At 38.8% G+C, this 14,461-nt stretch overlaps 1 protein-coding gene across 3 annotated transcripts in view; it reads right to left on the minus strand.

Annotated features, from left to right (window-relative positions):
* Positions 1-14,461, minus strand: part of LOC127418972 (tensin-2-like) — a 79,659-nt gene that overhangs the window by 48,332 nt on the left and 16,866 nt on the right. For all 3 annotated transcript variants that reach the window (XM_051659922.1, XM_051659921.1, XM_051659923.1), the window contains exons 2-3: positions 5,269-5,374; positions 3,473-3,510 (exon numbers count right to left, since the gene is read on the minus strand). In XM_051659922.1, the coding sequence (XP_051515882.1) occupies positions 3,473-3,510; positions 5,269-5,374 (144 nt within the window). The remainder of the gene's footprint in view (positions 1-3,472; positions 3,511-5,268; positions 5,375-14,461) is intronic.

Raw genomic sequence — 14,461 nt, forward strand, 5'->3', positions numbered from 1 at the left:
TATCAGAAACAGTTTAACATGGTCTTTAACTTATGTCGCACGTGAGCACAGTTCTCAGCTTGTTTTGGATATGTAGCTTTCTTTCTTCTGCAGAACACAAACAAAGATTTTTAGAAGAATATTTCAGCTCTCTAGGTCCTCACAATGCAAGTGAATGGTGACCAGAACTCAGAAGATCCAAACGCACATAAAAGCAGAATAAAAATAATCCATACCACTCCAGTGGTTAAAACCATGTCTTCAGAAGCGATGTGATAGGTGTGGGTGAGAAACAGAACAATATTTAAGTCCTTTTTTACAATAAATGTCCACCTTTGACCAGCCCTGACCAGTAGGTGGCTCAATGTGAATGTGAAAGTCACTTCCACACCAGAATGTGTGAAAGTGTAGATTTACAGTAAAAAAAGGACTTAAATATTGATCTGTTTCTCACCCACACCTATCATATCACTTCTGAAGACATGGATTTAACCACTGGAGTCGTGTGGATTATTTTTGTGCTGCATTTATGTGCTTTTTGGACCTTCTGAGTTCTGGTCACCATTCACTTGTATTGAATGGATCTACAGAGCTGAGATGTTCTTCTAAAAATCTTTGTTTGTTTTCTGCAGGAGAAACATAGTCATACACAACTGGGATGGCATGAGGGTGAGTAAATGATGAGAGAATTTAAATTTTGGGGTGAACTATCCATTTAATGGGATGAACTACACCTGCATCTCAAAAAAAGGAGTTTGGCTGCTTGTTCAGTATACTTAAAATGAACTAAAGCAACACAATCTCTTGATTTTGTTGCATTAAATTTGTAAAACTGAAGTTCACTTAATCCATTTGAGTTGGGACTACATGAATACGTTTTGTGGTGTTAATTGGGCATTGATAAAACTGGGCAGGGGATTTTCATTTCCAGCATGTTTTGCATGGGACTGGATAGGGAGAACGAGTGCTGATATTAAATGTTAGGTCATGAATTTTTGAACAAGATGAGAATATGAGGAGATTTGTTAATGTTTAATGCTCTGTTATATTGGTTATATTTTAAAAGAGTGTCTGTTATGCTGGATTTTTGGGGGTTACCATTGTGGTGAAGAATGGAGTTTATGCTTAGGTTGAGGATAGCTCAACAGTTGCAGTTGCAATTAAACTGACAGTGCAACAGTTCCACTTTCCTTACACTTGCTCACCTGACATATACATAATGATTAATAAAATAATAATGAAATTCACTTGCAAGTGTGGTTTAAGTGACCAAATATTTAATTTGGCCACTGGAAACCCTGTTCACTGGTCATGCATTGAACATCTAAAAACCACAACCACACGTTGTAGATGGACAATAATACAAATGTGGTATGCTGATGAAATACTCCAGAAACTACGTGAAAAGAGAATTCTGGGAAAGTATGTTACTGACATACTAAACTTGTGCTGCTCTTTTGATCTCTCACTAAAACAATTTGGCCCACAGATGTCTAGAGAAATTTGATTATGTATGAATTATGGCAAAACACAAATCATCACTTCATCACATTAATGTTTTAAAATGGCACAAACAAACCATAATTATATGAACTCGGTTTCTGAACATTATCTATTCGCCAGTGTGTTTAATTTCTTTCAGTGGGTTAGAGATTTATGGATTGAATAACCATGTGGCATGTTAAACCACTCTCAGTTTCTTTGCTCATTGACTAAACCTTGGCAAGTGCCAAGGAGTGTGGAATAAAGTTTTATTAAACTGTGTATCTGTCATCACGTGAGGACAATCACTGCTCTCTCCAATTGAAGAACTGTGAATGAAGACTTGAATCCGTGTTTGAATCTAAAGCTGGGAACACACTCACATTCTGATTTTTTGTTCTTTATGACAGTTTCTTGTCAAATTGTATGATATTACCCCGATGAGACCTTGCGTAAGAGCCAAGGCAGACTGTTTGACATCAACGGTCTTTTCTGTCTGATTCATTTGTGTATATTTTGGTTATAAAGTCCATTTTGCTTACATATAAAATACATTTTCTCTTAATTATACAGGGGACTTTATAACTTGGTACATTATGATAATATTCATTTTACCAATTTTATTTTAGTTTTTCATCATTTTGGTCACATTTTAGCTTTTTAAAAATTTACAAACTTACATATTACATCAAGAAAATATGGTCTTGAAATTGCATTAATTATATTATGTTACGTGTTTATTATTTACAAGTATTTACTTTGATTTGTAGAATAAGTTCTAAAATGGTACTGTCTTTTTAAGAATAGCGGCAGTTCAGCTAGCGTCTCACAGAAGTGTTTTGGTTGAGCGCACATTTACGAGAGTGGAGCTCCTTTACCTCATCCCATGTTTGATTGGAATTAAATGTTTCTTTTTTTTACATTTTGGTCAACGACTGACTGTTAAGAACAGAACAGGATATTAAAAAGGGCATTATTCAATGACAAATAGATTGCGTGCATCTCGTCTTTGGACACACATTAAACGAAACGAGTCAAACCAAACTTTTACGCTCAACAAACAATGAAAGGATTTCAGTACTATTAACTTCTTTGCTGTTATACAACTCAATCACTGGTGAGTGTAGTCTGAAAATAGACCAGCCAGTGGCTAATCACAGACACTTAAAGTAACACAGCGCAACATTTGTAATTTACTCGTAAAGAACAAAAAAATCAGAATGTGTTTCCTTGTAGAAAGTTGTGCATTAAGTAAAAGATCGATCTTGGGATTTTAAAAATTGATATTGAGATTGTTCAAATAAAGATTGCGATTCAACTGAAATTCAATATTTGTCATTTGTTATTACTGGATGGATAAGAATTTTTTTTAATCATTCAAATTCAGACTGATTTACTAATGAATCATTCAGACCAATTTGTGACTGACTCAAAAGAACAATTCACTCACAAATCAGACATTACTATGGCTTGCAAGCAAGTTTTACTCTACAAAAGAGTGATCATGCCACACTGTTGCAAAGAAATAAATATTATATGACTCCCAGAATTTGTCTCAGATGGCAAAAATCTTACAGGATGCACTAGGCTTAAAGTTAAGACACACACTGAGTTTAAAAAATGACTTGAAATGTGTTCCAAAGCATGATGCATGTCTCCCTGGCCTGGGACTCTAGATCCCAGGGTGCTCCTCTGGAAACATGTCTGATATGGGTGTGCATGCCAGCCAAGTCAGTCCCTGGCCAGCGCTGGCATGCACTAGCCTTATCAATGAGCCTTTCACTAGAGCAGTGTGGTGCTGGGGTGCGGCTGCCAACACTACCGCCCCAAACACAGGGGAGGCCTTCAGTGCAGGAAACACAGAGAAAGTGCGAGAGTGAAAGAGCGAATGAGAGAACTTGCTTTTAACTACACAAACTCCCATTTTATACACCCTGTTAATATGAAAAGGGAGTGAAAGAGACAGATAAATAGATTATAACATGGTAAAAAATGGGAAAAGGGTTCTTACCTTGGCTTCGCATTTCTTATGAGTGGCTGTTTTGCAAACTGTGGGTGGTAGAGAGAGAAAGAGAGAGATATGAAGGTTAGGGAGGAATACTGACTTGGATTGATATTTTTTCAAAGTAAAAATGTTGAAGATGGTTGAATTCAGCCAAGAATTTAATCACCCTATATGCCCCATCAAAACAGGCTTATTATAAATAAAAACATCTGATAAGGGCTGAAATATGGCTGGGCGGTATGATGTATATAGTGTGATGGCAGAAATGTGTTGCCGGATTTTGTCATACTGCTTATACTGGGGTAGATATATTTCCGTGGGTATTAATGGGCAAGACTGCTTTATGTTTTTTACACATCAGAGCTTTGAAGAAACATAATGAGAAAATAGAGAGGAAGAATTTGTTATTAATAAATGTGTTATTTAACCAAGCACCTTACCACATTAATATTGAATTTAACTGATGTGATTTTTTCACAGTTTGTGTATTCGAGGTAGACCATTATATCGGTTTATCGGCAAAAAAATCTATGCCGATAGTTGCCAATCCTTATTTTTTTATGAATCTTCCGTATTCCTCAGTGGCCGGCTGTAGAGGATTCTAAAGGTAGAACGGCTTGGTTCTGCAGTACAAAAATGGCCTCTAGAAGTAAATAAAAACAATCACGTGGGGATTTGCTGTATTCAAATCTTTCATCATTTTTTCTTTTTTTTCTTTGGATTTTTCCCCTTTTTCACCCAATTTGGAATGCCCAATTCCCTATGCGCTTTTAAGTCCTCGTGGTCGTGTAGTGATTTGCCTCAATCCAGGTAGCGGAGGACGAATCTCAGTTGCCTCCGCATCTGAGACCGCCAATCCACGCATCTTATCATGTGGCTTGTTGAGCGCGTTGCCACGGAGACGTAGCGCATGTGGAGGCTTCACACTATCCACCGAGGCATCCATGCGCAACTCACCACGCGCCCCTATAGGCTATAAAAAGCTTACTTTGGTAAATACTTAAATATAGGGCATTGTAACGGAGCCAATCCCATAGTGTATTCTGGGCTTGTTTATAGCTAAAAGTCCCAAATTAGGCACCAAATCTTTTTTTTTTTCTGGTTATTATTGGGATATTGGTTAAACAATAAGCTGCATCTGGGATTTTATTCATTTTGGACCTTTGTAGCCTCTATGTCTGTGCCTCTCATAGTAAGGAAAGGCTAAGTAATTTTTTTCCATTCTATATTCTTTTCCACATTATTTTTCACCACCTTAGTTATCGGTATCGGCAATCCACTATCAGTCGACCCTTTAGTGTGTATATCGGCTATTATCCCAAGGCTTTAAATGTTACTCATCCAATCAGATCCAATAGATCTGGAACTATTGTTTTATAATATTAGTTGTACTATTTTGAATCTTTTGTTTTTAACTCAAATGTACATAGTGTAAAACTGTTTTTGTACTGATGACTTATCAGACCAGACTTATCAATTAATTGTTATAAATAATCATACTTGATTTGTGTCCATCAAGTTACAAATAAAAAGACAAAATAATTAAATGAGTGTAAGTACTTTCATTTGTAAAGCATTTAATTATTTTAACTATCCAACTATATTTTTACTATCCAAATATAGGTGCACAAGCAAATATAGGTGCTGAAAAAATAAAAATAAAAATAAAAAGGAGCTGAATTTCTGGCTGCATTTCTACTATATACTAACCTTTACATGATGCATAAACATTGCATTGATATAACATTTTATTTCTGGCCATACCTTCCACCCACAGGCTGAAATGGTCAGATGTCACTCACCTCGACAGAAGGAGCCCAAACTCTCGACGCTCTGTCTGCACACCACACACTGGCGCTTCTTTTTGAAGGTCTTTTCTTTGAAGAAGTGGGGCTCGCCCTTGCCTGCCTGGAAAACACAAACAAAACACTGTTTAAAAAAAGAAAGAAAAAAAAGCTATTTTATTTTTAGACCTTTCTATTCCTCTTTCATGTCACTTTCCTATAATTCTATAATTACTGTGTAATCCCAAAATTTAGACATTAGTTCACTTCAGATTTCTTCTCTTGCTGTTTTCTATTCTGTCATTGCTTCTGTCTGATAGTTGTCCTTTTTTCCTCACTGACCTGAACTCTCCTGTGCATGTCAGTTCTCTGTCTGTCTTTCCATGGACACTTAAAGGGATAGTTCACCCAAAAATTAAAAGTATAGGTTGAAGTAAAGGTATGGAACAACATGAAGGTAAGTAAATAAATGATGATAGAATTTTCCTTTTTGGGTGAACCTCTCTTTTGAAAAGAAGGAGAAATACAGAATGCTCCGATTTTCCTAAACGATTTGACCGAACAACCCCACCATTGACAGTAAAATACCTCATGCCAACCTGCTCTCAAATACCAATATGTATGTTATCACTTTTGATTACGGCCAAGACTAGCACATACTACACAAACTCATTAAGCACGTATTCGACCCCTGTATGTGTTTGGTTTGGTTGTTACAGTGTATGACGTCTCAGCTGAGGAGCATAATGCTGCTTTGTGTTTGGATGTGCGTTTTTCCATTTGGCAGAGAGGTAGAGGAGTTTAGCTCTCTTTCCACTCTCTCTCTCTCTCGACCCTGTTTGGACAGCATAAGAAATGCAGTGTGTGCCCGTTAGGGGCTGTTCCCACTGCTGCATACAGTGGATTCACTGAGCTGGCATCTTCACATACTCCCACTTTATTACTTCACTCTTTCATCACTTTCTTAAGGTGGGATGGGCATCTCAATGTATCACTTGCACCAGTGAATAAGCCAAACAAGCACCTCTATTACTATTGTGTCATGCACTGTTTGTGATACGGACATGAATGAAACCTCAAATCATGGCCGGGTCTAAGAGGCGGATGGGGGTTGGGGTATTGTCCCCCTAGATTTTCCTTGTGCCCCCCCCCAAGTCGGATGGTGAAACAATCCAGTCAGATGAAAAGAGAACCTATTGCCTCCCAAAGACTACATCCCAGTACCTGCCCTGCATCAAATCATGTGGCTTGTTGACAAGAGGTGTGTGTTTACTTTTTTGACTTGGCCAGTAAGCAACAACCTAGCAAATAGGGATTAGCACAAGTAATCAAGTAATCGAGTAATCAAGAAGTACTGCACCAGTACTCGTTCATCACCAGCTAGTCGACTATTAAAAACGCTACTTGAATGTCGCAAATTGATTTTCGCATTTGCCTGCCATAACCAATGTTGAATTATACTGTACTTTCCCTCTAATCTCTTACAAATCTTGCAGTTAAAATTTAATCCATTATAAACATGTGTTGTTGAGGTGTTGGACAGGAGAAGAAATTTTGATGCCGTCTTTGGCCAAGTGGGGCAATACTTGTAATATTTTGATTCTTATTTAATTATACTGTATTGGTATTCAGTTCTTGTTGGAGTTGGGCCTACCAGTGGGCGAGGATCTGCTTTTAAGATGGAAAGAAAAGGTGGTACGAGAAACTCTGAAGATTTTCAGACCAATATGTGTATGTGTGTAAAATATCTGAACATCGACAGCACATTTGATAAAAAGCCAACGTTCACCACTTGTTACCTGAATAGTAACATGTAAAATGATAAAAATGTGATAGCCTTTATGTAGACTCAAGAGTTTATATACAGTAAGTGCATTACCCTAATGCGTCAGTATTGGTTTCTCTGTAAGCTACGGATTATTTATTTTTTATTTTTATTTATGCATATTGTTAATATTTTTTTTGTTCCAAAAAGAAAAGCATAGTTTGTTGAAGTTAGCTTATTTTAAAACCATTCTAGGTAATGTTTGTGGATAAAACAAAATGTACATTTCACATTTGTGTCATACTTATTGTTAACTTACATTACTTACTTTTATTTAAAAGTAATGGTAACTCACTTTTTTGTGAGTTAGAGCAAAGTCTATTTAGCAAGTCATTCCACTGTCAGCCATCTTTGGAATGCTCTCGGGAAGCTCCTACAGTATATAATTGAACGGGGGAACACTAAAACCTCAAAAAATGTTGGTCAAGATAACGAACAAAGAGCATATTTTAAATCAGCAGAAACATCTGACAAAATAGGTAACATAAATTGTTTTTCTTTACCTCATATTACGCTAAAAAACGCAATTTTCCTGGCTTGTATAGCTAATGTGCAAGCGCGTTCTCGAGTTGATTGACAGATGATGTCTGTATCTAAAAGGTGATTGGCTCTTATACCTGTAATGCGGGACTTCCTTTCTACATCTGTTGACTGTTGGGCACTTAGAGCTCCTTGGGCATTCCAATTTCTCCTATTCATTTAATTGAAGTGGCACGTCTCTGCTAAATAATCTCTGGTTAAAGTACTTGACTACAAAACTACTTGAAAATGCCCATCCCTACTAGAAACCACCCAGAATGCCCTAGCAACTGCACAGCATTTCACTAAAAACCACTCAGAACACCTTAGCAGCCGCATAGCAACACCCTGGCAACAACCCACATAAACCCAGCATCGTGGCCATGAGTTTTTCATGAGCAAGCATCAATCACATTTTCTTCAGAAAATGTAAATATGTAAATGTTATTTTTGCAGTTCTGTTTTGTGCCGCTAGTAACACACCAAATGATACTCAAAATGTTTCAACTAAGTAAGGATGTAAATAAGCACAATGTTGTCAGTGAGTGGATCTAGGCTATAACTGTTGTTGCAGCCTGTCTTCTCCACATTCAAATGATTTGTTAATAGCGTCAGAACCATTTGTTTCCTTTGTACTTTGGCACGTGACTTTTTCGCAGTGGCTGAGATGGTTGAGAAACATTAATAGTCCAACTTTGTCTCTTTTAATAATTGCTTAATAAACAGGTGTGACAGCTTCACAAACTTCCTCTGATGGATGGAGGAGGAGACGGGAGCCGGGTGAACAATCCAAACGTAAGACTTTATTAAAAACACTTATCAGTGTCACACATAACGGTACTACAATTTTCAGTGTCACACATAAAACACTGCTTTTTAGCAGTACAAATCATATACACACAAGGCTTGCTTTTCAGCAGTCGCTTCACACAGACACACACAGCTCTGTGCATCTCTCACTCTCTGTGCTTTTCCTCCGGCGGCATCTTTACATCTCGCCTGCTGACACCGTCATCGCCAACAGCTGCGAGAGATCATTCTCCCCAGGTGTCCATCCCGGCCTTGCTCCGCACCGTCTTAGCTCGGCCACGCCCTGCTCGCCACATACCCCCATTGCCCGACTCAGGCCGGGGAGCCATCCGGCCTGGCTCTTACTCACCATTTCTGGAGAGGAAGTGTAGCCCTTTTGGCCGACCCGCTGCAGGATGCTTTTCCCCGCCTCCGGGGAACAGGATGAGGGGATGGAGAAGGAGGAGAGAAAGAGAGAGAGAGAGAGAAGACGAACATGCTTCCAAATGGTCCCCAGCCAGCTGGTCTGCCTCTGTCAGTGACGCAGGGCGATGGCACTGGACCCACTCAGCCATCCCTTTCGGTAGACTGCTTACGAACTGCTTTAGTACCACCTCAGCCAGCCACGAGGAGTGCATGACAGTGTTTTCCTTCTCCAAATCCCGGGTTTCAGCACCATTGTAACAAGTCACTGGATCTGTCAGAAGGAGGAAGCGGGACTCTGCATATTATTTTCTCAATTAAGCCGTTTATTTACAATACCCAACGTTGCTTTTTAGCACACACACACACACACACACACACACACACACACACACAGGCGTTTGAAGCGTAGCTCTCTCTCTTCTCCAGCATTTTGGATTACACTTTTATCCCTCTCCAGCAATCACTGCAACACAAAACAGCTGTTAGAGGTGATTTCCCACGTGTCAATCCTTACCGTTCTTCCTCTCCCAGCCGCGCTCTCCACAGACGTCGCTCGGCCACGCCCCCATCACCACAGAAGGTTAAAAAGAATTCAAATAAAAAAAATCTATTCTTCAGTTGGAGCATAGAGATTAGCTGCAAGATCAGCTGCTTCAGATATTAGAAAGTACCTGGTAAAAATGCCCCATGACAAAAGTTATGTGGTGTCACATTTAAACTTCCACCATTAAAAAGAAAGTCCAGATTTTCTTCTGCTGTGAGAAAGAGAGAGAGAGAGAGAGAGGGAGAGAGAGATGATCTCTGCCAGATCGTGTTGATTTGCTTGGCTGCTCATGGAGTTTAGTGAGCCCACCCATACTAAAATCATCAGCCGCTTTTCCGTTTCTCTTTTCCAGCTCCTTAATGCTTGGATTTCCTTTCTTTCTTCTAATTTCTGCTGTTCATTTTTCCCATGTTCACTCTCACTGTTTTCATTTTCCGTATCATTATCTAAGCTCCGTTAAACCAATACTAGCACAACTACGATAAGCTGAACTAGTGATCCAAAAATCAACAAACGAATAAAAATACATGACAGAGTAAGAAACCTGCGTTTACATGAGACTGAAACTCATCTGATTATTTTCTGCATAAAAATGTAAATTGGCATGCGCACAACACTTCAGTCAGAGGTAACCAACCCTGTTCATGGAGGCCCCCCAACACTATACATTTTGGATGTCTCCCTAATCAATCATACCTGATTCAACTCATCAGCTTGTTAGTGGAGACTCCAAGACCTGAATTGGGTGTGTCAGAAAAGGGAGATTTACAAAATGTGCAGTCTTGGGGGGCCAGAGGTTTGGGGACCACTGTGAATCAGAATACACGAGTTGGATGTTGTTGTGTTCTGCCTGCGAGGACAAACTCATTTAAAAGACATACGTGCAGGGGCGTAGATTCCAGGGGGATGGTGGGAGGTAACCCCCCCCCAATAATCAAAACAAGCAATTACAACAAATATTTATACCGTGATCAATGGAAACATATAAATGCTTTACAACCCCTCCAATGTTCAAGCCAAATCTACGCCCTTGCATACTTGCCTTTTTTCTTTGTGGTATACAGTCTTTTTATCTCACCAACATTCAATTCAAACTGCAAACGGACATAATTACTTGGGAAAATATGTTTTCTTTTGCCATGGAGCTGTAGATTCTGCAGTTGGGGAGCACCACTGCTGGAAAACAGTGCAAGAAAACTGCTGTTTCACATGAAGTAGAGAAGTAAGTGCAGCTTCTGTTTCGTGATGTTTTTGAACCTGTGGTTGAGCATAACATCATCCGTTTGCAGCACTGGCACAGGCGCACTTTGGTCAGAGTGGAAGAAATGTGATTAAAGCGTTTACATGCTAGTATAAAGCGATTAAAATAGGAGTACTCCACATATCTTACTGCGATTATAATTACTCTGATTATTAGCATAATTGCATTCGAAATATCATAATCGCAATATTCTGTTTACATGATGGTTGGGTTTAGGTTTGGGGTTTGAGTTGGTTGGTACAGTTTATAAAGCATGCATTCCTCTTCACTGTATTACATCCTGTACAGCTCAAAACAACTTGCTTTACAACTCACTTTTTGTGCCCCTCCATGAACATTACACCCAGAAAATGGAGCTAACACATGCCCATTCACACAACAACACTCACCAATTTGGACACTGGATGCAGTGTTTTGAATTTCGGAAGGCACACAACTAGGTTTTATCTAAAGAAAAGTCAACCTACTGTTTACGATTTAACTGCAAGACCAGTCGGGACCGTGAATGTGCTAAAGAACAGAAATCCCTGACGCCACCCAACAGAATCCAAAATTTGTTGTCCTGCTAATTCTGGCCTAATTTAGCCATGATTGAACATAAAAAAAAGCTTTCCATGTGCTCTAGTGAGGTAAGCATAAAAAGTACATTATAAAAAGCTTACCTCTTCAGTACTTAAGTCCACTTTAGTCCAACTGAAAAAATTACCATGCCATTACATGTTTCAAACAAACCCACCCCCTTTTATCCAAGTGTGTAAAATCACGTCTCACAGGTCCGGCACTTTCTGTGGTGTGACTGCACCACCCGTCCACAGAGTCACCTACTACCCAGCCAACAGTGTGCCAACAGCGGATAGTTGGGTAGGGATGGCCCCCAGGGCACCAAACACAGACAAGGAGGGACTGTTCACTTAATTTAAGCCATCCAGAATGGAGTGCCCAAACTCTCCAGTAAAAGGACAACCTTTGAGAGAGGAGAATTATCCCTTTTAAACTCAACTGAAAGAACAGAGAAGGAATTGAAGAGACAATCTTGACATAAACAGACGACAGACACACACACTGAGGCAACAGGTTAGCCCGTTTTTTGGCTGGAAACACACACCCACGCACCAATTTTCCCATGATTCTTCAACTCTGCACTCTCTTCTCTTCCATAAATAGCTCCAGCTTCAACAGATCCTCACATTGTGTGGAATATCCTACAGTGAACTGACCTTCTGTGTTCCAGACCAACTTCAAGTACATGAATGCTCAGAATGAAAAGCCAAACAAGAACATACTGACCCTTTTAGACATTCCAAGATGTGAAAATTAGGGATGTGGGGTTCCTGCATCGGTTGCTGAATAACTAGGAAGATATAACTCAAGAAAGTTAATGAAAAGTGAGTGGACCACTGCAGGTGTGATGGTGAAAACCGCATTTTTAAGGATCTGGGCCTCTAAGGTTCAAATCCAAGTATGTACAACCTCTTAACTAGACAATTACAAACATCTCCATCCTGCCCTTGCCTACAATTTGTGCCCTTCTGCATGGCACTGGTTCCCAGGGTGACCCAAGGAGATGATCCCCATCATCAGTCACCAGTAATACACTATAAATAAGAAGCATCTCTGCATTATCAATCACGAAAATGCATCTGCAATGATGGCGGTCCCCCAACAGATGCTACCCATTCGTTTTTCAAATCATTGAAAGTTTGGTATGCCGGCACAAACATAAAAAAAGAAATTCCCACAGACAAACCAGGAGAATGAGTGCATTTACACACTAGAAAAAGCTCTGACGGAAGTGACGTTTTAAACGCATGGATGTGTTGCAGCTTGCTTTAGCACGTAAGCAAACCTTAGTTCAACACTTGTATCTCAAACAACGTACATTTTCACACAGCGTGGGGTGATGGTAAAGCATTCAACTTACTTTTGTAAGGTGCTGTCTGCACAGAAGTTTGCTAGTTGCCACATTTTCCATTATTTACTGTTGTTTTGTCAGACCAGCAGCACTCCCAGGTAACTCCAAGTAAAGCCCCTTCCGCTACATACTGGAAGAGTGCATAAAGTGTCCTACATTAAAGAGGTACATCTTCCGGGTATTCAAAGTACACTTATTTTTGTTGTATTTTCAGTGTTAATATAGTTCTCGGACTACTTACAGTACACTACAAAATGTAATTTTGAACGGTTTTGAAATAAAATGTCCGACTCCTTTGTCTTGCTAAGGCTAATTTCATAGCTAACATTTTTCTATGTATCCTAAATATACACAAGTACAGTAAATGGTATTTTCACACTTTTTGCATTATTTGTAAAAAATTACAGATTGATTGGCAATGACACCCAATAAAAATATTCTGCTCAAAGGTGATATTTACCTTTAATTTTGTTTTCTTTAATCATTTTTTGTATCATATTTCATCTCAAGCATGCTCTTCACTGATAATTTTGTTGACTTTTGAAAAAACTTTTTTAGGGGTAAAATTGTTTGGTGTAATGGAAAGGACACAAACTGTGGGATGTAATTTTCGAAAAATGTATAATAATTTTCAAACAATAAATATTACTCTGTGTTTAGATTATAAATTTGTTTTAAACATTTTTTTCGTAAGATTTTCATAGTTTAATAGTGAAAGTCTGGGTCCAAGCCTAAAACAATAAAATCTTTATTAAAAAGGGCATTTGAAAAGTAATAAAAAATAAACTATGAAGATAAGGTAAAAAGTTACTTTGAATGTGACCATATAGCAAAAAGCAAAAGTAAAAAAAATAAAAATAGTTAGTGATAAACCGATATATCGGCCAGGCTAATAAATCGGACAATATTTGTCAATTTCACAATTGACAAATTGTGTACGTGTACGGTGATAACCGTGTTCGCTTGGCCAATAAGCAGAAGTGTTAACTTTCCATTGTGTCAGTTCCAAACTCTACCAATAGGTATGGATCACTTTCTGTTTTCAAGTTTTTTTCTATTCAAGTTTATGCAAATTTGAGTTTTTCTTTCACTTAAGAAATCTGTATGCATTTTAACAACAACATCTGATTTGCTGTTGTTAAATTGTTTTATGTACATTTGATGTGTAGTTTAAAAACTGACTCATACTTGTTGGCACATGACACCGTGCTGTAGCTGTTTTCCCAGTCAGTGGTAGTTAGAATGTCGAGAGTTTGAAATGTTTTACTTCTTCCTTAGCACTTTAAGGTAAAAGAAACAGTAGAATTTAAATGGGTCACGTATATTTTATGGTTTGTGAGTGATCCCGCTTCTGTGCTCTCCTGTCTCAAGAGCACAAACGGGAAGCCCACATATAGCACGCGTGACAATCACGTGAAATACAGCTGTGCATGTCAGATGAGAACCATATTTAGAACGCGAGATGAATGTCATTGAATTTGCTTCGGTGGCCCGAGATTTTGCTTGGGCGGCTGCCGAAAAGTTATCAGTACCTGAAAAACCCTGTTTTTTCAATTCTCACAGTCTCACGTGAAGCTGCTCTGCCTTCCTCCTCCATTTCTCTGACAGAATGTATACCTCGTATGTGTAACGTGAATAGAATGAAGTGCACATTTCTTGCTACACAATGGCAATTCTGCATAACCGCAATAGAGACGATAATCCAAAATGTATACCGGTTGCCAAATTTATACTGGTTAATCGTGTCTACTGGTATATTGCCCACCACTTAACTCGAGTATGTGTGCCGTAGACATTAGGGCAATTTGATGAAGAAAACTAAGTCCAACCAGCTAAGTTTGTTGGACAGCAGACTCTCCGTGTGGAATGATGAGCCAGTAAGGGAGCATGTGAGAAGCTGATTAATAACTGCTATAATCTACGCTTGCTGGAAAA

Source organism: Myxocyprinus asiaticus, chromosome 28 (genome assembly GCF_019703515.2).
Source record: "Myxocyprinus asiaticus isolate MX2 ecotype Aquarium Trade chromosome 28, UBuf_Myxa_2, whole genome shotgun sequence".
In the NCBI taxonomy this organism is placed as follows: domain Eukaryota; kingdom Metazoa; phylum Chordata; class Actinopteri; order Cypriniformes; family Catostomidae; genus Myxocyprinus; species Myxocyprinus asiaticus.